This window comes from Erythrolamprus reginae, chromosome 1, assembly GCF_031021105.1.
Source record: "Erythrolamprus reginae isolate rEryReg1 chromosome 1, rEryReg1.hap1, whole genome shotgun sequence".
NCBI lineage: Eukaryota > Metazoa > Chordata > Lepidosauria > Squamata > Dipsadidae > Erythrolamprus > Erythrolamprus reginae.
The window spans coordinates 87,003,051-87,030,006 of NC_091950.1; the positions used below are offsets into that span (position 1 = coordinate 87,003,051).

Below are 26,956 nucleotides of genomic sequence, written 5' to 3' on the forward strand. Positions count from 1 at the left end.
CAGACAGAGGACGCTGTATCAGATAAAGTTATAACTTTATCTAATGAGGCAGTAACCAGCAATCTTCCTAGCATCCCTCTTTCTCAGTCACATGGCTCACTTGGTGACCATGTGACCATGGCTCACTTGGTGACCATGTGACCATGGCTCACTTGGTGACCATGTGACTTAGCAACCATTTACTAAATTAGGATATCTGTACTGTTCTATATAACCTGTAATATATAGTGTAGCACACACACACACACACTCTCTGTGTAAATGTAGTAAAACCTCTCTTTTTTACTTTTAACTCATTGTAATGTTCCTTCCTCTACTTTTCAAGAACATATTTTGCTCCAAGTTCTTTGTTGTTTCGAAATGACTGAGCATTTTCTTTTCAAAACTTAAAATATCTTTTTTATTTTCATTTGCATTTATTTATATTTATTAATCAAATATATACAGTATAGCCTCCCATCTCACCGAATCGACTGTGGTTGAGGACTAGATAGGTAAATACTCATTGCTCTGACAAATGATAAAGATTTCATCTAAATAGCAATTGTATAATTTAAATTTTGAGGTAAATGTTGTTTCAAGATACGTTTTGGACAAATTGAAACAAACCTATAGCCAATAAAAATGAACTTTAAATTTAGAAAAAGCCCTTGTAGTGTGAGCTTTGTTAAAGAATAAGGGGGAAGGAGAGTATTATAAATTCTAGAATTTAAGACCTTATTCATAATTTCAGTAAGGCTTATTTACCACTAGATGTGAGTATGGATTTAGTTCTGTCTAAAAGCCAGTTCTTATCCAATTAGTATCATTTCAGATTCATGGGAACATGACAGAGTATTTAACTCCAAATAAATGCTGATAGGGATTTTACAATACTTACCATATTCAAAAATAGCTGTTATGATTACTCTGCCATAGATTAATGGAAGATTGAAAGATGAGAGTGCAGAATGACTGCCAGTCATTCATTTGTGCCTCTGTCAGAATGACTTGAATTTTTTTACTAGAATAAATCAGGGAAGGAAAGAATCCAAAGTCTTCCACAAGTTGCAGAAATGTATCATTGGCGCTGTTCTAACTGTGCAGTGATCTGAATCACTCATGTCTTCCCATACCAATCAGCTTACGTTGCTTCTAGTATTTCCTGCTGCAAGAGAAGCACATGCACAGGTCTTGTAATAACTAAATTAGTAGATACCAGGAGAAAGCAGAATGTGGAAGTAAATATTTTTATTTTATTTTTTATTTTATTTATTTATTTTGTCCATTACACGATGAGGGTTATATTGGATATACATATAGTAAATACATAATGAAGGTTATAGAGCAGGGATCCCCAAACGTTTTACACAGGGGGCCAGTTCACTGTCCCTCAGACTGTTGGAGGGCCGGACTATAACAAAAAAGCTATGAACAAATCCCTATGCACACTACACATACCTTATTTTAAAGTAAAAAACAAAATGGGAATGTACTATTTAGAGGGAGGGAAGAAGTCTGAAATTCATATATGTTTATGTTTTGTTTTTAATTTTCTTTTGCTAACATCTGATTGTAGGTTTTCTTGGCTTGTAGAAAAATGTATAAAGAAAGAAGGAAGCACTTTGGCATAATGGTTAATAAGTTAGAAATATAATTGTACTTTTTGAAGGAACATTAAGGAGGGAATTTAATTAAAAGAAAATGAATGTAACTGGATGACAAAATTAGGGGGGGAAATTTGCAACTTTTTTGATGATTGATATTAGTTACTAACAAAACACCACATTTTATTCATAGAAAATTAGATGGAACACTGTGTTGTGTCACTCACCTGTGGGCCGGATAAATGGCCTCAGTGGGCCGTAGTTTGGGGACCGCTGTTATAGAGGATACACTCATAGTAAAATATATCTAAGAAATAATAGAAAAGAAGATATAGGAATAAAACATATCAATGAAAGAATAGAAGAGATATAGGAATAGAAGAAAGGTATAGGAGATATAGGAGAGCAATAGGACAGGGATCGGAAGGCACTCTAGTGTGCTTATGCATGCCCCTTGTTGGTTGGGAAAACATTTTCAGTCAAATAGTGATACATGTATCTCAAGAATGTCCCATTTCTCTTTCAGATCCTACACAGTTGTTTTGTGGAGTCACGTAGTTTCTTAGAAGTTAATTTTCTGAATCAAAATGCTTTATAATATTTTGGAGATAAAATTCCAGATGATGTAGGAGCATGCTTTATGGACTTTTTCCTGGAAAAAAATGAGTTTATGGGTTTGATGATAGACCGCCGGGACCGCCTTCTGCCGCACGAATCCCAGCGACCGGTTAGGACCCACAGAGTGGGCCTTCTCCGGGTCCCGTCGACTAAACAATGTCGTCTGGCGGGACCCAGGGGAAGAGCCTTCTCTGTGGTGGCTCCAACCCTCTGGAACCAGCTCCCCCCAGAGATCAGGATTGCCCCCACCCTCCTTTCCTTTTGGAAACTCCTTAAAACCCACCTCTGCCGTCAGGCATGGGGGAATTGAAACATCTCCCCCTTGCCCATGTAGTTTCTGTGTATGATTCGACTGTGTGCTTGTTTTTTATATATTGGGGTTTCTTTTGGATTTTTTAACCTAAAACTGTAATTTAGATTGCTAAATATTAGATTTGTTACTATGTATTGTTTTTTACCATTGTTGTGAGCCGCCCCGAGTCTACGGAGAGGGGCGGCATATAAATCCAACAAATCTAATCTAATCTAATCTGTGGAAATAAGGAAACTATGTTATATAGAAAGGGTGTACAGTATAGGGAGAGTGTAAAATGTACTTGTAACTGCTGTTAAAAGATTGGAAAACATTCCTTTATAACTTTTCCTTCCCTCTCCTCCTCTTTTCTATTCTTCTTCACATTTTTATTTCTTTCTTTACAATTTCCACTTACTTATTCTTTTCCTCTCTTACTTTTTTTCCTTTCAAAATTTGTATAGTTTTTATTCTGTTAAACATTTCTTTATTAAAAATGATCAGGAAGGAACATTCCTTCTTTGGAAAGGTTTGTCTTGCTTTTTAGCACATCTCTGCATATACTGTAAAATGATTTGCATCAGAATAATGTTACATCATCCTGTAATTTTTGTATATGGAGTAAATGCTGGTTTAAAAAATTGTGTAAAGTTCCCTGGCATTTGCACTTACTTGAACTCTCAATCTTACTGAAAGATCCAACACGGACAAGGGAACTTTTCACATCTCCTCCTCCATGCCAATATGCTTCCTAAGAGTTTATTTTTAGTTGTCAGAACTGCAACCTTTACAAAGCATGCCACAGCCACCCTCACACACATGAATCGGAGGATGGAAGTTACTCTACAAATTTGCTTCCTTCTAAAATGAGGATTTTAACATGAAAGGACAGAGTAACTGCTGTGAGAACCTCAGGATAACATCTATACAACTCGGTGGCATCAGTAAAATTGTTTGAAGTCTTGCAAAAAAAGGAAGAGAAAAGAAACCCTCAGTCTGCAGAAGAGATTGTGCAACGCCATTTCTTCTTCTTCTTCCCCCCCCTACTTCCTTCCAGATCCTAGTTTCTTTTTCAATTGTTATAATTTAATTGATAGTTTTGCTTCAATTGGATCTAGATGCCGTCCACTGTCAGTAGCACTGTTGTTCAAAGGACTGGCTCTGAACCAATTCCCTGTCAGCATGCTGCCACAACTACGGAAACAGGTGGTGGAACAGGAGGGATCTATTCAGCCATCCTCAGCCGCAACCAGCCCATCACTGAAGTCAAGGAGAAAACTTTTCATGAGCGTCATAAGAAGTGCCTTGAGAAGAAGATTCTTTATGAGGATCCAGAGTTTCCAGCTAATGACAGCTCCCTTTTCTTCAGTCAAAGGCTTCCATTCAAATTTGAGTGGAAAAGACCATCAGTGAGTAGAATAGAATAGATTTTTATATTGGCCAAGTGTGATTGTCTGATCTAAAGTTTAAAGATGTAGGCCTCTTGTCTGATCTAAAGTTTAGCATGTGCTTAAAATTTGCAAGTCATCTAGGTCAGTGTTTCCCAACCTTGGCAACTTGAAGATATTGGCAAATGCTGGCTGGGGAATTCTGGGAGTTGAAATCCAAATATCTTCAAGTTGCCAAGGTTGGGAAACACTGATCTAGGTAATATTATTTCAAATGGAAAGCAGCAGTGTACTATACAGTGATACCTTGTCTTACAAACTTAATTGGTTCCGGGACGAGGTTCTTAAGATGAAAAGTTTGTAAGACGAAACAATGTTTCCCATAGGAATCAATGGAAAATTGATTAATGCGTGCTAGCCCAAAATTCACCCCTTTTGCCAGCCGAAGCGCCCGTTTTTGTGCTGCTGGGATTCCCCTGAGGCTCCCCTCCATGGGAAACCCCACCTCTGGACTTCAGTGTTTTTGTGATGCTGCAGGGGAATCGCAGCATCGCAAAAACGAGCACTTTGCTGGCAACAGAAGTCTGGAGGTGGGGTTTCCCAGCAAAGGGAGCATCAGTGAAATCACAGCATCGCATAAACACTGAAGTCCTCAAAACCCCACTTCCGGATCTCTGTGTTTTTGCGATGCTGCGATTTCACTGAGGCTCCCCTTGCTGGGAAACCCCACCTCCGGACTTTCATTGCCAGCGAAGCGCCCATTTTTGCACTGCTGGGATTCCCCTGCAACATCACAAAAACACGGAAGTCCTGAGGTGGGGTTTCCCATGGAGGGGAGCCTCAGGGGAACCCCAGCAGTGCAAAAACGGGTGCTTCGCTGGCAACAGAAGTCCGGAGGCGGGGCATCCCAGTGGCGGTGGTGGGTTTGTAAGGTGAAAATAGTTTGTAAGATGAGGCAAAAAAAATTTAAACCCCGGGTTTGTATCTCGAAAAGTTTGTATGATGAGGCGTTTGTAAGATGAGGTATCACTGTATCTCCAAATGAAATCTTTGACAGATCTTGGAATTGTGTGTTGCGAAGTTACAGTCAATAACCTAGGCATGAACAAGAAGTCGAGGTCAGAAAAAAAATAATTAACAGCTGGATTTTATGAATGTGTTTATTTAACACATATTTTATAATTTCTTACTTCCATCATTTTAAAAAAATCACCTTTTCGTAGCCACTTTTTTGTGGCACACAAGGTTTTGGGGGACCATAAGCAGCCTTGTATAGTATGACACTGTGAGAAAGCATAGATCATTTTAAAAGGCTATCTGGAAAAGAAGAATTTGAAATACAGTGATACCTTGTCTTACAAACATAATTGGTTCTGGGACGAGGTTCTTAAGGTGAAAAGTTTGTGAGACGAAACAATGTTTCCCACAGGAATCAATGGAAAAGCGATTAATGCGTGCAAGCCCAAAATTCACCCCTTTTGCCAACCGAAGTGCCCATTTTTGTGCTTCTGGGATTCCCCTGAGGTTCCCCTCCATGGGAAACCCCACCTCCAGACTTCCGTGTTTTTGTGATGCTGCAGGGAAATCCCAGCAGAGGAATCCCAGCAGCGTAAAAACGAGTGCTTTGCTGGCAACGGAAGTCTGGAGGTGGGGTTTCCCAGCAAAGGGAGCATCAGTGAAATCGCAGCATCGCAAAAACACCGAAGTCCTCGAAACCCCACCTCTGGACCTCTGTGTTTTTGCAATGATGCGATTTCACTGAGGCTTCCCTCGCTGGGAAACCCCACTTTCAGGCTTCCATTGCCAGCGAAGTGCCCGTTTTTGTGCTGCAGGGATTCCCCTGAAGCATCACAAAAACGTGAAAGTCCGGAGGTGGGGTTTCCCAGCTGCGGCGGTGGGTTTGTAAGGTGAAAATAGTTTGTAAGAAGAGGCAAAAAAATCTTAAACTCCGGGTTTGTATCTCGAAAAGTTTGTATGATGAGGCGTTTGTAAGACGAGGTATCACTGTAGTGTATTTGCTCGTTCCCTCAAATTTAGCAATGTGTTGTTGTGCAGCAAGATCCACCCCTTTTGTACTTGCCCTATGTCATCAGTCAGATGCAAACAAGGAGTGCAGTTGGCAATGTGGTGGCAGGATGAAGCAAAATCCAGTAGCTATCCACGGCAAAGGCGGGCGTTTCTCAACCTTGACAACTTTAAGAAGCATGGACTTCAATTCCCAGAATAGCTGGCTGGGGAACTATAGAAGTTAAAAACTACACATTTTAAAATTGCCAAGGTTGAGAAATATTGGCATAGGCTAAGTTATGGAGAAATATTTACCCAGAAGACGTAGTCTGCTAATGTAATGCATGGACAAATGTATAGTAACCAGAGTGTTCTACAGCAGTGTTTCTCAATCCTAGAAACTTATGTGTGTTTGTGTGATTACCATATTTTTCAGAGTATAAGACACATCTTTTTACCTTCAAAAAGAGGGTAGAAAACTTCGGTGCATTTTATACACCAAATGTAATCCCATTGAGTCACCCCATCCTTTGGCCTCTGCCTCCCAGCAGTTTGTTTGTTTGTTTGTTTGTTTGTTTATTTACTTACTTACTTACTTACTTACTTACTTACTTACTTATTTATTAGATTTGTATGCCGCCCCTCTCTGTAGACTTGGGGCGGCTAACAACAATAATAAAAACAGCATATAACAAATCTAATATTTAAAACAACTAAAAAAACACCCCTTATTAAAAACCAAACACACACACAAACATACCATGTATAAATTGTATAGGCCTAGGGAGAAAGGATATCTCAGTTCCCCATGCCTGATGACAGAGGTGGGTTTTAAGGAGCTTACAAAAGGCGAGAAGGGTGGGGGCAATTCTGATCTCTGGGGGCAGCTGGTTTCAGAGGGCCGGGGCCGCCACAGAGAAGGCTTTTCCCCTGGGTCCCACCAATCAACATTGTTTACCTCCTTGCAGCAAACAGCACAGAGCCTGATTAGCACAACCAACTGATATCAGCCCCCTGAGCCCCAGCTGATTCAGGAGCTGCAGGAAGGCCCAAGTGCTAAAATGAAAGTGAAACTAAAGCTGCAAAATGGCAAATTCCTGGGAGGGAGAAGCAAAGGCAGAATTTTATTTTCTTGTGCTAATCAGTGGCTGAAACTCTATGCAAGAGGTAAATCATAAATAAGTCATAAGTGTCTGTAGAATGCTCAAATTATTAGACTTATTTTTAAAGACTGCTTTGTTCTAGACCAGTGGTAGGCAAAGTTGGCTCTTCTATGACTATAGCCAATCATGCTAGCTCAGGAATTCTGGGAGTTGAAGTCCACATGTCATAGAAGAGCCAACTTTGCCTACACCTGTACTAGACAATTTAACAAAATGAAGAACCTTTTTAAAATAAATGCTTGATATGAAGAGGCCCAGTGCTATTGTATCTTGTTTTAAATAGCAGAGAATAATGTATACTTCCAGAAAGCCACATCAATTTTAACAGCATCTGTACAATATAATCTGAAATGTAGCAATGTCCTGTTTAATATTAAGATAAGGCAGCTGAGTTAAACCCTGACTTAGTCATGTTTGGAATAGATCTATTTAAATAATTGGGAGGAGTTAGTGTGGCTACATTTAAGAAAACTTTCTGGCATTAATATATTGCCATAATGGCACATTTCTTCAATTCTTTGCTATTTCTATGGGTCATACACACATGCACAGAAATACACATCAAACAGTGTATATCATCTCTTTGCAGGGAGGCAAATTGCTGGGAGGCAAAGGCAGAATTTATTTCCTCTTGTTTTCCTCCCCCCAAACTAAGGTGCATCTTATACTCCGAAAAAACAGTATGTTGACTGGGCTATGCTGCCTAAGGAATTCTGGAAGTTGAGGTCCACATGTCTTAAAGTTGTTAAGATTGAGAAACAACGCTCCAGTAAAAAGTCTGATGTTCTTATGCAGAAACTGAAGCCTCCAATCAAGAACATTTTGCATGTATTTTCAGCCCTTCTGTGAACTGATTGTCAGTGCTACATTTTGGAATTATCACTTAGGTAACTTCAAGGTTGTTGCTTATTTACCCTTTCAATATGTACGAATTGAATCCTATCAGAGGAACTATTTTGTTCACAAAGCATCAAAAAGTTTTCACAAGTGGTAGACTTTTTTTTTTTTGCATTCCTTAATCATTGAAGTGTGTTTATGTATATCTGTGTGTGCATTTCTCATCAATGTATTTCTTTTATCTAGGAAATCTGTGAGAATCCACGCTTTATCCTTGGTGGAGCTAATAGGTCTGACATTTGTCAAGGAGAACTAGGTATGAAATCCTTCCTTTGCAGTTGTTTAGGTTTTAAACTATTTTGTTTATCCAATTAATTTATCAATTATCACTTTCTAATTAATATATGTACTAAACATTTGTCTGAAAAACAACAAAATGTGATTAGTGGTGTAAAATCTAATTATTCAGTTGCTTGCATTCTTTTTCATTCTGATATTGAATTTCTCCCACCCTGTTTATTTTCTTTCAGGGGATTGTTGGTTTTTGGCTGCCATTGCTTGTCTGACCCTGAATGAAAAATTGTTGTTTCGGGTCATTCCAGAAGGTCAGACCTTCACAAAAGATTATGCTGGGATTTTTCACTTCCAGGTATATATTATACAGTATATATGGGTATATAACTTACCTTGCTGTCGCTTTGCTTCCTCCCGTGCTGCGTGACTATGCCTCTTGGGCACATGCACATATGCACAGTACTGGATTTTTTTAACCCCCCCCCCCCAAAAAAAAAGCCAAAATGAAGATGGCAATGCATGTGCAGTGCTGGAAGTTTGGCTTCTGAGCATACTCAGAAGGGGGGGAAAACCCTGGAATTAAAAAAAAAAAAAAGATGGCCGTGTCCATGGACCAGCACCTACCAAACCGGTTCCATTACATTATTGTGATGTCACCAGCAGGTTGCTACCAGTTCAGGCAAACCAGTCCAAACCGGGAGGAACCCACCTCTAATCCAAGATGGTATTCATTTCTGCATTTCCACTATGATCTATAAATTACTAGACAATAACTCAGAAGTACACCCAGAAATGAAAAGCCTATATTAATCACTATTTTGCTAATGTCAGAATAATGCAGAATATGTATGTACTCACTGTGCCCCACAGAAGAGAACTACTGTAGTAACTTATAGGTTTGTTTGTTTGTTTGTTTGTTTGTTTGTTTGATTGATTGATTGATTGATTGATTGATTGATTGATATGCCACCCCTCTTTGAGAACTTAAAGGAAAATGGATTGTACATATATACCATTTCAATAGATTATGTAATAGCAAATAACTAGATTATATAGTCACAAACAACTAAGCAGACAGATTTGGATAGTTGCTAAAGTCAAAGCAATATAAATTGTCATCTAAAATGCAGAGATTCAAGAGGTCAATTTGTGATAGAGTAATGTGTGTCTGATGAGTTCTAAATAGGACAAAATCAGTCATGCAGCGCCTTCTGCTGATAAGTGTATTTTCCTATTACGAATTAATCATTAAATATAGTCTAGTCCCTTTTATGGTGTATAAACCAGCTTTTGATCATAAGTGACATATTTCTTTTATGCTGTTACCATGGTGAATTGTAATTTGTTTGTTTGTTTTTCAAATCTTCCAGTTCTGGCGTTATGGAAGTTGGGTGGAAGTTATTATCGATGATCGTTTACCAACATATGGAAAACGTCTGGTCTTCACTAAATCCTCCCAGCAGAATGAATTCTGGAGTGCATTACTGGAAAAAGCTTATGCAAAGTAAGGAGGTTTTGTCCATTCAGTCCTTTTCTTGGACATGCCGTTTATTTTTCAGGCTGAGATTAAAGCACGTAGATCAGGGCCGCCATCAGGAATTTTGGGGCCCCATACAGCCTAAGTGTCTGGGCCCCTCACCATTTTAAAACTACTTTAAGTCACCGAGCCACTCCATCCCCCAGGGATCATTTCCCGCTTTACACCAAGCGAGGCGGTCCCATAGGCCAGTGTTTCCCAACCTTGGCAACCTGAAGATATCTGGACTTCAACTCCCAGAATTCCCCAGCCAGATATCTTCAAGCAGTGTTCCCTCTAATTTTTTTTCGGTGTGAGCAGAAAAGTATAATGTCTGAGCGGCACATTTCCATGCCTGGGCGTGGATCGGTTAGAAACAAAAGGGGGTCACGTGACCTCAGGACACACAGCAACGGTCATAAAAATGAAACGGCAGCAAAGTTTTGATCCTCTGATCATTGGGCTGCTGCGAAGGTGCTAAGTGTTAAAAAGGGCCATGTCACTTTATTCAGGGCCGTTGTGACTTTGAACCATCAGTAAATGAACCAATGAGGCCAATGTTTCTATCTCCTGAGTAAGACGGTTATTAAGTGAGTTCTGCCTCACTTTACCACCTTTCTTGCCACAGTCGTTAAGTTAATCCTTGCAGCTGCTTGAACTTCCCAAAAGATGTTCACATAACCCTGGGACATGGCCACCATCATAACTAACTTGTCAAGTGTCCAAAGTTTGATCCGATAACCCCTTTATTTTTCTAACAAAATCCTTTCTTCCTAGAAGGAAGAATAGAAAGAATAAAATGGAAAAGGGGATTAAAAGGGGATACAAAAAATAAAAAAAAGGGTTTGGTTGAAAGTTCTGCTCAGATTGAAGAAATTGGAGTTTGAGAAGGGTTGATTAAGCTTAGAGTATTGTTTTGTTTGCTCTTTTTTAACTTCTATTTTTCTATTTACATATATGAATTTAGGAATTGCTGATCTGTTTTAATAAAGTTAGAAGTATTGATTATAATATGATATGCAGTAGGTGATACTGATTTGGATTAATGCATAAATGGAATTGAATTTAGCACTTTGGCATACTGGTTAATAAGTTAGAAATATTTTTTGAAGGAACATTAAGGAGGGAATTTAACTAAAAGAAAATGTATGTAACTGGATGACAAAATTAGAAAAAAACCTTTTGCAACTTTTGGGATGATTGATATTAATTACTAAGAAAATACAGCATTTTATTCGTGGAAAATTAGATGGTGCATTGTATTATTTGAATGTTGAGAGAGAAAGAAATTACCCCCCAAAGGTCCTTCCACCCTCTTTCCCTCCATTCATTTCATTCTTCCTTCTTCCTCCCTCCATTTCTCTCTTTTCTTTCTCTCTCATTCTCTCCTTCCAGGTCTCTTCATTCCTGCATCCTCTCCCTCTGTCTCCCCTTCACTCTCTCATATGTTTATCTCTCCTCCCTTGTGTATCCAATCATACTTGGCCAATAAAGAAATAAAGGAAGGATCGTCCCGGAACAGATCCCAATGGCTCCAAAACCGGGGGGGGGGGGGGCGGTCGGTCGTGTTGGAGGGAAACGGGGTGGGGAAAAGACGTGCTGCCAGGCACTGGATTCCAGCCCCTCCTGCCTTTTCATCCTCCCTCTCCGAAGCTTCGTCCTCCCTCTACCAAACCCCCACCCATCTCTCCGAAGTTTTACAACTCTGTCTCAGCACTCACAATGATCAGCTCTCATCTCTTTTGACTGCTGGATTCTCCCTTTCAAAATGCGGGGGGGAGGCAATCTTCTAGCCCCTGCTTTAAACCCCCTGAGGAGGCTTTTGAGACGCCTTCCCAGCAATCGGGTGGTTGCTATCAGCAGCATTGCTGGCCGTCGCGAGCAGATGCTTGCTTCCCTCGTTGGCGAGCCACCTCCTGCAAGACGGAGCCATGGTGCCCGCACCGGCTCCGCGCGTTTTAAGGGGGCAGCTCCAAAACCGGCTTCTTCCTTTTCAGCTACCCAGTGGCCAAGCCTCCCCGCTTTCTCCCCTCCTTCCGGCCTCCCCCCTCTCTCTTGCCTCGCCCCCACTTTCCCTCCCCTGCCCCGGGGGGAGAGATCCGACCACCTCCCACCCTTTCCACCTTCCCTGCGCCTTGCAGGATGGCGCCGAGCGGCTCCTTTGTCTGCGGCCGGGCGGGGAGAGACGGAGAGAGAGAGAGAGAGGCGACTCGTTCGGGCCATACAAAAACCGGTGCCTGCCAGCCTTCTCTCTTCGCTTCCCCCTTCTTCGTTCCCCTCCCGGCCGTGGGAGGGAAGGGGATCCCCTGGGAGCTTCGGAAAGGAGTCCCCCCCCTCACCGGTCGTGCAAGCCCTGGCTCTTTTGTTGTCTTGGTGCAGGCCGCGGTCGGAGAAGCTCCGCAGTGGCAGAGTTTGTCTCAATTGGGGTTGGGGAGTTTTTGGCAGGCTCCGGGCCCCCCCTTGGCCCGGGCCCGTGACACCACTCCCAGTAATACCCGTCTATCGGCGGCCCTGACGTAGATGTAAAACAGTAGCAGATTTCACAAATAACATGGTACCTAGTGATGACAATAAAGTTAATTATATTTTTTTCTTGGGATTCATTGTCCCATTGTTCGTGCAAATACTGCATTTTCTTGCACTCTATATCTTTGCACAATAAAACAAAATGGGTGCTTTGCTTCTTGGCCAAATTGTTTTCTGTTTCCACCAGATTAATTAGTTTGAATCATGATTTCTACACAATTGTTGTAGTCAGATATTGATATGATGATTATGTCATCATGTGGATTGCACATAATCATCATTATCATTAAGTTTATTCCTAGTGACTACATAGTCAGATTTTCTCCTAGATGATCTGTCCTTCACCTGGACCTTCCAACGATGTACTCATTGCTACTATAACCAAGTTCATCCGTCATGCTGCTGGTCATCCTCTCTTTCCTTTCATCTTTCTGAGAGAGTTATGCATTTCCATAATGTGTCTGACAATGAGTAATAAACTATGGTTTATAACAGGGATAAAATGCTCCTGGTTCGCTTGTGCCTGTCAGTCATCGGAGAGTCGGTCACGAAGGGAGCGTAAGGCTCCACCCACCTACCAGGACACTGCCATTTAGAACACTTTGCCCAATCACACAGAGTAAAAGAACAAAATGGCGGCATCCAGGCAGGTGGGTGGAGCCTCATGCTCCCGTCGTGACCATCTCTTCACAACAACTGATACGGACGAAAGCATTTCACCCCTGGTTTATAATCTGCAGTGACTGACTTCATAGAACACTTTAATCAAATCCAAATAAATCTACTTATGCTTAAGACTAATAAGTAAAAACATTTATTAAGGAAGCTAGCTTTTCTTGTAGTGTAAACCTTTGCTGTCTGCAGATAGCTGACGTACATACAAATGGATGGAGACTAATAAGGAGAGTCATTTAACTTTGTGTCTGTTCCTTTTCAGGCTTCATGGGTCCTATGAAGCATTAAAAGGAGGCAACACCACAGAGGCCATGGAGGATTTCACAGGAGGAGTGACAGAATTTTATGAGATAAAGGATGCTCCTAAAGATACATACAAAATCATGAAGCACGCCATTGAGAGAGGATCACTTATGGCTTGCTCCATTGAGGTACATTTTAGGCAATATATTTGTAATAAGTCTTGGCTCATCTTGTGTGCAAATAAAAGGGCAACAAAATGAAGGTGAAACCTGGGCACTGAATGAGTCTTGAGGGTATAACACAGCAAGAGTCCAATATGCAAGTGAAATATTTGCACGGAAGAATATCTAAAAGCTACAAATCCTATAATAAATCTGGATCTCAAAAATGGTGACCTCGCATGCCTCAGGGAATAGGCTGGTGAATAATGAGCAATCATCTTCTCCTTTACTTCCTCTTTTATGGCTTCCGGTGTCGAGGGAGGTAATACAATGAAAGCATGACATTGAGAAATAGGCAAAAGGGAAAAGTGTAATTGTTGTGGGAAAAGCATTCATTGATAAAATAGCATTCAGATAAATCTTTGAAGAATAGTAATAGAACAATGGGTGCACTGCAGTTTATAGGAAAGAGGAGTAACCCAGTGTATCCTCTGTGCAGTTATTTGACTTGGAAAGGAAATATTTTGCATAAAGAAATGAGTAGTGGTACTATAATAACTAATTTATAAATAGGTGAGGAAATGAAAAACAACAGAGGAAGAGGAATAAAAATCAGAAAGGGCTGAAAATCCTATCTGTATATAAAAAATAGACATTGGTGCTTTTTAGCCAGGCTAGCTCGGCTCATTCCTTGATTCAGGTTACCATTCCTTTCTCTGACTCTGGATACAGAACATCAAGTAATGTTGACTGACTCTTCCAGGCTGTGAAACCTAAGGGCTTTTTCAGGGACCTAGGAAGTTATACTTCTAAGGCAGGGGTGGACAATTAATTTTGCCATGGGGCCGCATGAGAAATTGGGATGGTTTTAGAGGGCTGGACTAATATAATTAACTCAGTTCTACCCAATACTGTAAAGACCCAGACCCTGGCCTGACCTAAACACCCAGACCTATTCTACAGACCCTTAATTGTTTGCTTTACGGCAACACGGTGCTTCACAGTCACTGCGCTGGAGCGTTTGCGTGGTTTCTGTTCTCGGCCGCTCTCAGTAGGAGGTCGGGGTCCGCTCCAGTGCGAGGATGAAAGAGCTCACCGCGTCTGCCCGGACTCCTCCGGTTCCTGCTTTCCTCATGATTCATCAGGAAAGCAGGAACCGGAGGAGTCCCGGCAGACACGGTGAGTTCTTTCATCCTCGCACTGGAGCGGACCCCGACCTCTGCTGACCAGTCACAGACAGCGGGTGGGCTGGAAGTTTGTGCCTTCTGTTAGGTGGATTTCAGATATGTGACGATGTATTTTTTGATCTTATAGTGACATTGCATTTATTTACATATAAATACTCTGCATAAATATTCTGCAACACATAAAAACAATATTAATAAAAATATATTCTTAATATTCTGGTAAAATGTTCAACAACATATATAAAAGAAATAAAAGAGATTTTATGTTGTTGGGCATTGTTGATAAAGGTACATTTTATTTAATTATAATGTTATTCAGTTATTATTCAGCGTTTTGCTATATCACTGCTTTATTTTTCATACTATCTTCCTACTTTTCTTTTCTATTTTTTCTCTCTAGGACAGTTCAGGATTTATTTATGGAAGTGCTCCTACAACTGATATTGGAGAATTCATTTCCCAAATGTTGCAGAAGGTGAATTCTGAATTTTTGAATGAGTCAATTGAAGAAACAGAAAAGAGAACAACCCGGGTATGTATTATTCAAATGAATTGCCAGTAAGAACAATGTGGTTTTTATGCCATCTTCATCAACTAGATCCCTTGAAAGATTTGCATTAGGTTCAAGTTGTAGCACTGGAATTTTAGAATATTTATTTATTTATTTATTTATTTATTTATTTATTTATTTATTTATTTATTTATTTATTTATTTATTTATTTATTTATTTATTTATTCCAATACACAATGAGGGTTTTAGTGGGTATATATCTATATACACATAGTAAATTACATGATAAAGGTTACAGAGGAGATACTCATAGTAAAATATATCTAAGAAATAATAGAAAAGAAGATATAGTAATAGAACATATCAATGAAAGAATAGAAGAAGAGATATAGGAATAGAAGAAAGGTATAGGGGATATAGGAGAGCAATAGGACAGGGGACGGAAGGCACTCTAGTGCACTTGTACTCGCCCCTTACTGACCTCTTAGGAATCTGGATAGGTCAACCGTAGATAATCTAAGGGAAAAGTGTTGGGGGTTTGGGGATATTATGATTAATGAAGTTGGAATTATCTACTCAATAATAATTACCAGGCAAGCACTTGGTTTTTAAACTATAATCTATTGGGGCATTTTTCTATTTTTCCCCAGTGAAATATATAGTAAATATATATATATAGTACTTGATAATGCCTGTATACTCTAGTCCAATGGCATTCAAGAGGGAGTTTCAGACCTTGTCCTCTTGAACTTACATAATGTCTCCAGACTAATTCCACATTTGACTCCTCCTGCCAACTATGGTGGTTAGTCTCCAACAATAACAAAGCATTGGAAATGAAGATGCTTGTCTTTCTACTTCCAGAGTTCTTGATTCTTTGACATATAGTTTTGTAGGTGATAATCAGAACCTTGCACTTGACCCAGAATTAGATGTTTTGAGCCCATTTGATCCAGAAGTAAACTGTTGGCCTTTTATAGGTCCTGTAATCATTCCAACAAGCTTTTTCTGCTTTTAACAGACCATCATTCCATTGTTGTATGAAAGGCGCATGACTAATGGACTGGTCACAGGCCATGCATATTCAGTCACAGGAGTAGAAGATGTAAGTATGGAATTCTATTTCTTAATCAAGAAGCCTGACATCGATTTAACAATTTTTTGACTTTCTATACAAGATTTTGAACCAAGCAATTTCATTATTTAAAAAGGAATAGATGTTTCTGACTATTAGTGAAACATAAATAACCTTGGAAAAAGTAAGGACATTCACTATTTTGCCACATTTGGTTTGGCTGCGATATCTATTACCTCCAGGTTCATTTGGCTGATTTAGCTGACTGACCAGATGTTTCCTCCTCCATGCCACAGGCCAGAATCTGTAAGGAGTTGCTATGATATTTCAGGGTATCTCTAATTATGTGTTTCTTCCCCTTCCTATCATCAAGACAACACTTAAAGGGGAGAAGATAAAACTGGTGCGGCTCAGAAATCCCTGGGGACAAGTAGAATGGAATGGAGCTTGGAGTGATAAGTAAGTGAAAGCTGATCTGGGGGCTTCCAAGATTCGCCCATGTTTCCTCAACACTCCGTGGCTTGCATTGGCTGCCGATCAGTTTCCGGTCACAATTCAAAGTGTTGGTCATGACCTTTAAAGCCCTACATGGCTTTGGACCAGACTACCTCCGGAACCGCCTGCTACCGCACGAATCCCAGCGACCGATAAGGTCCCACAGAGTTGGCCTTCTCCGGGTCCCATCGACTAAACAATGTTATTTGGCGGGCCCCAGGGGAAGAGCCTTCTCTGTGGTGGCCCTGGCCCTCTGGAACCAACTCCCACCGGAGATTAGAATTGCCCCCACCCTCCCTGTCTTTTGTAAACTACTCAAGACTCACTGCCAGGCATGGGGAAGTTGAGATATTCCTTCTCCCTAGGCCATTACAAGTTATGCATGGTATGTCTGTGTGTATGTTTGGTTTTATAATAAGGGTTTTTAGTTGCTTTATTATTGGATTGTCACATGCGGTTTTTATGATTGTTGTTAGCTGCCCCGAGTCTACGGAGAGGGGCGGCATACAAATCCAATAAATTATTATTATTATTATTAATTATTATTATCTTCTTGGAAGCCAGTGATGTATACCAGCGGTGGGCTGCTCCTGGTTGGGCCTAGTTCTTTGAACCGGTAGCGGCAGCAGCAGGAGGCTCCACCCACCCACCCACCTACCCGTGATGCTTCTGCACATGTGCAGCAGCAGCACAGGCACAAGCACAAGCACGCACACAAATTGGTAGCAAAACCATTTAGAACCCACTACTGATGTATACTGAATAAGATAACTTAATTTCACTTTGCAAAATTGTATTCTTTAGTTTGCTCAGACACATTGCCAACATGATATTGGTCTGATGTGACAGTCAGGAATTAAATGTTTTTCCTTTGTCCATCTTAATTTTTTAAGACTGTTCTTGAACAATTGAGATATTCCCTTCCCCCTCGGCTTATAAAATTTATGCATGATATGTCTATATGTATGATTGGTTTCTTAAATTGAGGTTTTTTACATTACTTTTAATATTAGATTTGTTCATATTGTCTTTTTACTGTTGTTAGCCGCCCCGAGTCTACAGAGAGGGGCGGCATACAAATCTAATAAATAAATTAACCAATTAATCAATCAATCAATCAATTAATTAATTAATTAAAATAAACATATAAATAAATTTCCTTAAATATGATAAGGATGGCAGGAGAAAGTATATATATATATTGCATATTCATGATTCAGTGATGCAATAATATATATTTTTAAATAAAACAGAATAGTATGTAGTGTGTTTGTGTGCATATCAGGGATGGGTTCCAACTTATGTCGCTGACACTTTGCTTCCTCCCGTGCCACCTGGCTATACGCAGTGCAAAAAACCTCCCCAAAATTGCAAAAAAAACTCTACACCAAAAATAAAATGGTAGTGCATATGCAGTTCCAGAAACCTGGCTTTTGCACATGCACAAGAAAAATAAAAAAAAATAAAAAACTGGGGGGGAAAATAAAAAAAAATTCACAAACAATCCAATTTGGTGATGAAATGAATCAGACCACAATCAGACGCGACCTTGATTTATTCACATTTAAAATTTACAGAGACAGTATTTTTACAGAATTTCTTTTTACAGACTTAACAGGTGATATCATCATGACATCACCAGCAGGCTGCTACCAGTTCGGGCAAATCAGTCTGAACTGGGAGGAACCCACCCCTGTACATACCCCTTCGATTTTTCTTCTCTGAGATTCCTCTACATGAGATTTCTTCTCATGAAGATTCCATGGGGAGCATAATTTTTGAATAATCAGCTTAATTAAGAGAAATTCCCCCCCCCACCTATTTGGGTTGAAGATTAGATTCATGTAGATTTAAGAATGAAAGCTGAAACCAGTTTTTATGGATCTAGTGTTAATTGATGCATACATAGGGAGATACAATTTATAGTTAGGATGACTCCAAGATATTCTGAGCTTTAACCAACACACACACACACACACACACAGCCTGAAAATAAACATGGAAGCTATGGAACTTTTTTTCTCAGAGATAAATTTCAGAGAAGCTAATTCTCTATTATGTTTAAGAAGATGATAATTTGTAATATTTTAGTCAATGATATAATTGTAGGTAAAGAACAACCATCTGAATTTGCAATTGATAAGGTAGAAAAGGAGCAGTTTAAACTAAATTCAGTATTTACTAAATTAATAAAAGATAAACTTTGTTCATAGATAATGCAAGTCTGCGAAGAGGGGCAGCATACCAATCTAATAAATAATAATAATTATTATTATTATTATTATTATTATTATTATTATTATTATTATTATTAACAAGTCTCTTTCTGCTTTATGATTGAAAAAGTAACTCCATTTTTATCAGCTGAAAAGGGTTCTTTCTTTTCTTGTAGCTCAGATGAATGGAATGAAATTGACAATGCTGAGAAGGTCCGCTTGCAACATAAAATTGCAGAGGATGGCGAGTTTTGGTAATACTCAAGTTCCTTTGTCTTTTTTTAAAAGATGCATTTCTTTTTGAAGAATCTTTTCATTTTTGCGTTTAACATCCTAACTTGAGTATTTAAGTAGCCATCGTATGAAGTGCACAATGTTGTTGCTATCTTGTGACTTCCTGTTTCCCTCTCTGTAGGATATCATTTCAAGATTTTCTGAGATATTTCACAAAGTTGGAGATTTGTAATCTCACCCCTGATACCCTTGAGGTCGATAAACTTCACACATGGACAGTTTCCGTCACGGAAGGACAATGGGTGAGAGGCAGCACTGCAGGTGGCTGCCGTAACTATCCAGGTAAATAAAGTGTTAGGGATCCTTTGCTTGAATGGAACAGAGAATATAAACAGATTTTGCTGCTGAATAATTATTTCTATACAAATCTTTTTAAAAAGCTGGATAGTGGAAATCATTGTAGATGAGTTTTTTCTGCCATCTCTCAAACACAAAGGAGAATGTGTAACACACAGTGAGAAGAAACTTGGGACATAGAAGGAAGAACCAGCAGCCTAGACAACTGTGAATTTAAGTCTAAAATGGGGAGTGAGGGCAGAAAACATCTCAGAAGGGACCTTCTTCTCTCTAAATACAGGGAAGGGGATGGAGTACTTTTGAAAGTACTGTTTGCTGGACTACTTCAAAGAGCTGACAGAATGCCTCTTCTCTTGCAATATTTTTGAAACCAAAAAAAGGATTCCTTCTCAGAAGTTTCTGCTATGGCAGATTTTATAGCACAGTGCTTTGAATAGTAGATAGGAAGGCCATGTCGTACTCATGGGAGACCATACACTGGTTATGCAGTGTTGGAATATTTACAACGTCTGGAGGCAAGTTGTTCCATTGGTTAATTGTTCTAACAGTCAGGAAATTTGTCCTTAGTTCTAAGTTGCTTCTCTCCTTGATTAGTTTCTACCCATTGCTTCTTGTCCTGCCCTCATATGCTTTGGAAAATAGCTTGACTCCCTCTTCTTTATGGCAGCCCCTGAGATATTGGAACACTGCTCTCATGTCTCCTCTAATCCGTTTTTTCATTAAATTAGACATACCCAATTCCAGCCACAATTTGTTATATGTTTTAGACTCCAGTTCCCTAATCATCTTTGTTGCTCTTCTCTGCATTCTTTCTTGAGTCTCAACATCTTTTTTTCATTATGGCGACCAAAACTGGATGCATAATGCCAAGTGTGGCCTTGAAATTTATATTATTTAAATCTAAAATAATCAGATGAATAATCAGATGCTCTTTTTGAAATGTTTCTGCTGAAAAAAGTCTTTGTTCTTGTTATCCCGGGCCCTTCACTAATAGCCCCCAGTGAGTTAGGAATGCAAATTCAAACACATCACAGAAGAAATGCAAATAAGTTTGCATTGTGAGCACACACTCTTAAAAGAGCCAAATTTCTCTCACCCAGATAACATTCCTGGAATGCCGCAAAAGGCAAAACAAATGAGCAATTAAGGCGGCTGTGAATCTTCACAGCCACCCCCTTCAATGAATCCACAAGAGTGATTTAACTGTGAAGTGTCCAAAAGTCAGTAGAAGTCCTGGAATAATCTAAACAGTAGCAATGGTCTTTCTCCAATGGATAAATGCCCACACGCACACTCCCCAATGCCCGTAATTTATCATCAAACACATTAACCTAATTGCCTCTGCAACAGATGTTCTCCCTTATCTTCGATGACACCTGCGCAGCTGGTCCCTTCTTGCCATGAGCCTGTGCACACAGGCATCCACAAGCAGATCCTCCTCCAATTCTGACGTCTCACTAATGGGAGCATTAACTGATGGGCTGGTTGCACCCATCTCGCCGTCTGATTCCTCTCCCCCACTGTCTGTCCTTGCCAATGAATCTTCACTATCAGAATCTGCTGGCAATAACACCCATCTCTGTGAACCCAAGAATTCCCCTGAAGCAATGTCCAAATTCCCTGTTGCAGGAGCTGGCCCAGAGCCAACCACAACAGTTCTAAAATGACCAGTAATAGTAATAGTACCAAGATTGACAACAATTAAAAACATCTTATAATCAAACAGGCCTAAAGAGTTCCTTAGAGCAGTAGTTCTAATTCTTGGCAATTCAAGGATAACTGAGGATTTCTGGGAGTTGAAGTCCACAGATCTGAAAGTTTGCCCAAGTAGAGAAACACTGCCTTAAGTATTTCAATGTCTTTAATACCCTTCAGGCCGTTGAGATTTCCTTAAAGCAGTGTTTTTCAACCGGTGTGCCGCGGCACACTGGTGTGCCGCGAGACATCATCAGGTGTGCCGCGAAGCTCAGCTTCTGAGACCGGAAGCTGAGCTTTATTCTTCGCGCCCAGCTGGAGCTTCCCAGTGGAGGCGGCAACAAGTGTCTTTTCGGGCCCGGCGGGAGGGCAGTGGCAGCAGGAACGGGAGGCTGCCAGCTGCAGCGGCCCCGGGCAGTTGCTGGGGGATGGCAGCGGTGAGCAAGAGCTCCAGGGCGGAGCCACCGGCAGCACCCCGCCCAGCTGGAGCTTTCCTGGCGGGGGTGGCAACAATTGTCCTTTGGGGCCCGGCGGGAGGGCAATGGCAGCGGAAACAGGAGGCTGCCGGGTGCAGCGGCCCTGGGCACCGTTCCCTGTAGGCTGGGCATGCCTGCGCCAGCGCACCCCAAAATGCCCCCCGCGCACCCTTTTCCAGGGGCGTGCAGGGAGCCGCGGCCACTCGCCAGCCTGCACGGTTTCCCTCCGCGCGGCTGGGGACGCGGATCCACTGCCCTCGCCAGCCCGATCTCCCTCCACCCGGCTGGGGAGGTGGATTTGCCGCCCCCGCCAGCCCGATTTCCCTCCGCCCGGCTGGGGAGGTGGATTTGCCGCCCCCGCCAGCCCGATTTCCCTCCAGTGGCTGGGGACGCAGATCTACCGCCCTCGCCAGCCTGATCTCCCTCCGTGTGGGGAGGGGCGACGAACCGACGACCGGGGGCTGTCCATCCGTGTTGGGTGGTGCAGGGCAGGCACAGGCAGCCCCAGGGGAGAACAAGGGAGGGAGAGAAAGGAAAGAGAGAGAAAGGGAGGGAGAGAAAATTGAATGAAGGAGGGAGAGAAAGAAAGAGTAAGAGGTAGAAAGGATAGAGAAAAAGGAAGAGAAAGGGAGGGGGAGAAAGGAAAGAGGGAGGAAGGGGGGAGAGAAAGAAGATATGAAGGAGGGAGAAAAAGAAAGAGATAGAAAGGAAAGAGGGAGAGAAAGGAATGAGAGAGAAAGGGAGGGAGAGAAAGGGAATGAAAGAGGGAGAAGGGGTGAGAGATAGAAAGGATAGACAGAAAGGGAGAGAAAGGAAAGAGAGAAAGGGAGGGAGAGGAAGGAAAGAGAGATGAGAGAGGAAATAGGAGACAGAAAGAGAGGAAGGAAGGAAGAGAGAAAGAAAGAGGGAGGGAGAGAGAAATAGAGCGAAAGGGAGGAAGAGAGATTTTTTTGTCCAAACTTTTTTAGCCCCCCCCCCTCAATGTTCCCCAGGATTTTGAAAATATGAAAAATGTGCCACGGCTCCAAAAAGGTTGGGAAACACTGCCTTAAAGCATATATAGTGGCACTGAGTCCATAATCTTATGAAAACTGTCAAAACATTGTGTAGGAAAATGAAATGTAATTTAAATTGCGGCATCATTTACAGACACTTTTTGGACCAATCCCCAATATCGTTTGAAACTCCTGGAAGAAGATGATGATCCAGAAGATACTGAGGTGATATGCAGCTTCCTGGTGGCACTGATGCAGAAAAACAGGAGAAAAGAGCGCAAACTAGGAGCCAATCTCCTCACAATTGGTTTTGCCATTTATGAGGTATGTTAGTCATCAGGCTACTGATTAATCACGTCCTACTGCTTCAGAATTGAGCCGGTCTGATTCCAGCCCAATTATATACACAGTAGACAAACTAATTGTACAGGTACATCCTTAACTTAGAACCACAATTGGTACCAGAACCTCTGTCACTAAGGGATAAAGTCATTAAATGAGCCAACCTATGACTCAACCCAATTTGACAAGCATTTTGACTGTGGTCTTAAGCAAATCACATGTTTAGCAAATCTGGTTTTTCCCATCGGCTTTGCTTGTCAGAGGTCAGCTGAGAAGTCACAAATGGAGATCATATGACCCTGTGACACTGCAATGACCACAGAAATGTTATGCTCAACTGGGATTTCTGCAATGGTTGTAAATATGAAAAATGGTCATGTCACTTTTTTTAGTCATTGTAGCTTCAGTCACTAAGCAAAGTGTTGTTAGTCAAGGACCACCTGTATATAACCTGGCTTAAGGTTTCTTAAAAGTTGATGGAACTATAATCATAACTACAATAATCATAACTACAATATTTAATAAGTGTTGGAAAGATCCTAAGCTGAATGTACATTTGTCAAAACTCTGAACATAGATTTTAAATCATACTATATGACATTTTCACTTCTTTCCTAATTGCATTTCTACCTTGCTTGCTTTTCAGGTGCCGAAAGAGGTAAGAGGAGACTGAAAAAACCTGTCAATTGCTTGGGTAACATTTTGAATACAACTCCTTTTCTACTCTACTCTTCAGACGTTTCCAGGTTAAATTTCTTAGTGACCATTAGAATTAACCTCTAGGCCACAGGATCTGATCCCTTCAGCCTTGTACCAGGGAGGGGCTATATATTTTTTCCTGTTGAATCACCCTGGTATATTGAAGGAACGGCATAGCTCCTTTTATAAATAAAAGAGGCCATGTGTAAAATTCGATATATATATATATCGAATATAATTTTCAATAGATAGATAGATAGAAAATACAATAATTTTGACTGTATGACTTTTACATCTGTTAAAGTACTATAGGCATATCGAATCTACTCCAGAACTTTCTTACACTTTATGACATTATTTTAGATAGTTTACACAACAGTAGCAATATCAATAAAGCGATGGCAAATCATATATGATTTGAACTAGTATCTTAGATTAATTTTCCTACCCAACAGAAAGCCCTAAGTCACATCAGGTTCAGTTAGTTCTTGAAAGGCAGGTATCAGAGAATCAAAAAACTCCATGAAGTCTAAAAAAAAAAGTCATAGAAAACATGTTATATTGACAATAATTTTTATGAGTTGAACAGAAATTGAACTTGACCCAAATGAGTTTTTCCTTAGCACAAGACTGTAGAAAATGATTTAAATGATCAAATTCTTGTCAAATGTTCTTATTCGTGATGCCCCTACTGTATTTAATAAATTAAAGAAATTCAGGGTAACTAGACATTATATTAGGCATGGTTGTAGTCAGTCTTCTATGTTTCTATGTTTCTATCTCAAATATTTTTTCTGTCAATTGAAAAAGATCACATACATTGGGCAGTTCACAGTTTTGTGAAGCCAAATAGAATGGCCAACACTCCTAATGATAGGCTCAAGATCCAAATGCATCTCAACAAACTTGAACATTGGACCCTATCTAACAAAATGAAATTCAACATAGAGAAAAGTAAACTCTTACACTTCGGCAAGAAATTATAAATGAAACCTGTCTTAAAAACAATATCTGTGACATGATGTGAGCAATCAATTAAATATGAGCCAGCAGTATACAGCAGCAGTCAAAAAAGCCAATGCAACCCTAAATTGCATTCATAGAAGGATTGAAATTGAATCAAGATCTTTTGAGGTACTAACACCACTCTATAAGGCTTTAGTAAGACCACATCTAGTATACTGCATCCGATTTGGATCACCATACTATAAAAAAGATGTTGAGACTCTAGACCAGTGGTTCCCAGCCTAAAAGGCCATTAACTTGGTTTAAACAAGGTCCCAATTGCCCCCATTAAAAATCAAATTGCACTTCTGTGTGGCATGGGGCCCAAGTTGGGAACCAGGTTTCTAGACAGAGTGCAGAGAAGAGTAACAGAAATGATTGGGAACTGGAAGCTAAAACGTATGAAGAATGGTTGCAAACACTGAGTATGGATGGAATGGGATGGGATGGGATGGGATGGGATGGAACGGAACAGAATAGAATAGAATAGAATAGAATTTTATTGGTCAAGTGTGATTGGATACACAAGGAATTTGTCTTGGTGAACATGCTCTCAATGTACATAAAAGAGACTTGCTGCAATGTTGTAACTTTGAACTGTTGGCTGAATGAATGGTTGTAAGTTATAAATCAAAGGCTACTTTGTAATTGTGGTTTTTCTGTGTCCATAGTTTAATTTCAGTTTATTTTAAAGTACCAAATATGAGGATGTCCTCTTGAGCACCTGCCTTATGACATAGCAACACTTTGGTCTCTTCAGCCTTGAAAGACAACATTTAAGGGGTGACTTGATCGAAGTGTATAAACTCATGCATGGGATAGAAAAGGTGGATAGAGAAAAATGATTTTCTCTATCACACAATACTAGGACAAGGGGGCACTCCCTAAAGCTCATAGGTAAGAAAGTGAGGACAAATCAAGGGAAATATTTCTTCACCCAGAGGGTCATTGGTTTATGGAATTCACTTCCAGAAGAGGTCGTGACAGCTGTCAGCCTTGATAGCTTCAAGGCAGGATTAGACAGATTCATGGATGCCAAGTGTATCGGTGGTTATTGAAACGTATGTCCGTGTGCCGCCTCTATGTTGGTTGAGGCAGGCAGGATTCCCTTGAGTACCATTTGTTTGGGGTCAAGGGAAAGGGAGGGTTTTGCCTTCTCCTTCTGCTCAAGATCCCCATGTACAATTGGTGGGCCACTCTGTGACACAGAATGCTGGACTCCATGGGCTTTGGCCTGATTCAGCATGGCTCTTCTTATGTTCTTATGTCTTGTAACGCAGGCCATATGTATATTTCACTCGATTCATGTTTACAGATGCAGGGTGACAAGAAACACTTACAAAAGGATTTTTTCCTTTACAATGCCTCCAAAGTAAAATGCAAGTCTTACATAAACATGCGAGAAATCGCAGAACGCTTCCGGCTACCACCTAACGAGTACGTCATCATCCCATCCACCTATGAACCCCACCAAGAAGGAGAATTTATCCTGAGAGTTTTCTCAGAGAAAAGAAGTCTTTCAGAGTAAGTAAAAGATTCCCATTTTGGATTTCAGACCACAGACATATACACACGCATATTGCTTTATATTCATTCCAGCGCCTGTTATGCCAATACTGTTCAATGTTAAGTGGCAATGTAGAAGTCAGCAAGACACCATCCTTGGCTCCACTTATTTCCATGACACCACTAGATGGTGACTGTGGACTTTCAAAATAAAAAATATATTTTCAAACACTGCAACATCTCTTTAATGTCCAGAATCTCATAGGATGATAAAATCTTGAAAGAATTGCCTTATCGTATGAGATTTGGGGCATATTTAAATTAATGTGGAGCCAGGATGTGGTGGGGCAGCCATCTTGGTTCTCCTTGAATTTTTTATTGCCTTCAGCACCATTAATCATGGTATAGGTAGTCCTCGATTTACAACAGTTCATTTAGTGACCGTTTGAAGTTACAATGGCACTGAAAAAAGTGACTTATGACCATTTTTCACACTTATTTATTTATTTATTTATTTATTTATTTATTTATTTATTTATTTATTTATTTATTGGACTTTTATGCCGCCCATCTCTGAGGACCTGGGGCAGCTTACAACATATGAAATAATAATATATAACATCCTGAATCCAATTAATAACTAACAACCTAAAAACACAAAGACCATAAAAACACTCATGCCCATTCAATCCACTAACTCGCATAACTTTCATTGGCCAGGGGGCAGAAGTCTAATAGCCCCAAGCTTGGTGACATAAATGAGTCTTGAGACTCTTACGGAAGGCAAGGAGGGTGGGGGCAGTACGAATCTCCCGGGGAACCTGATTCCAGAGGGCTGGGGCCACCACAGAGAAGG

General features: G+C 40.5%; 1 protein-coding gene across 2 annotated transcripts in view; it reads left to right on the forward strand.

The window, feature by feature from the left end:
- Nucleotides 1-3,614: 3,614 nt before the first annotated feature.
- CAPN3 (calpain 3) overlaps nucleotides 3,615-26,956 on the forward strand; it is a 43,639-nt gene continuing 20,297 nt past the window's right edge. Inside the window, exons 1-13 of one of the 2 annotated variants that reach the window (XM_070734352.1) lie at nucleotides 3,615-3,905; nucleotides 8,138-8,207; nucleotides 8,422-8,540; nucleotides 9,556-9,689; nucleotides 13,165-13,333; nucleotides 14,894-15,025; nucleotides 16,027-16,110; nucleotides 16,454-16,539; nucleotides 18,968-19,045; nucleotides 19,207-19,367; nucleotides 22,703-22,872; nucleotides 23,537-23,548; nucleotides 25,910-26,118. In XM_070734352.1, coding sequence (XP_070590453.1) covers nucleotides 3,615-3,905; nucleotides 8,138-8,207; nucleotides 8,422-8,540; nucleotides 9,556-9,689; nucleotides 13,165-13,333; nucleotides 14,894-15,025; nucleotides 16,027-16,110; nucleotides 16,454-16,539; nucleotides 18,968-19,045; nucleotides 19,207-19,367; nucleotides 22,703-22,872; nucleotides 23,537-23,548; nucleotides 25,910-26,118 — 1,715 coding nt within the window. Of the gene's footprint in view, nucleotides 3,906-8,137; nucleotides 8,208-8,421; nucleotides 8,541-9,555; nucleotides 9,690-13,164; nucleotides 13,334-14,893; nucleotides 15,026-16,026; nucleotides 16,111-16,453; nucleotides 16,540-18,967; nucleotides 19,046-19,206; nucleotides 19,368-22,702; nucleotides 22,873-23,536; nucleotides 23,549-25,879; nucleotides 26,119-26,956 lie in introns of those variants that run through there. The other variant, XM_070734359.1, reaches the window with a different exon arrangement.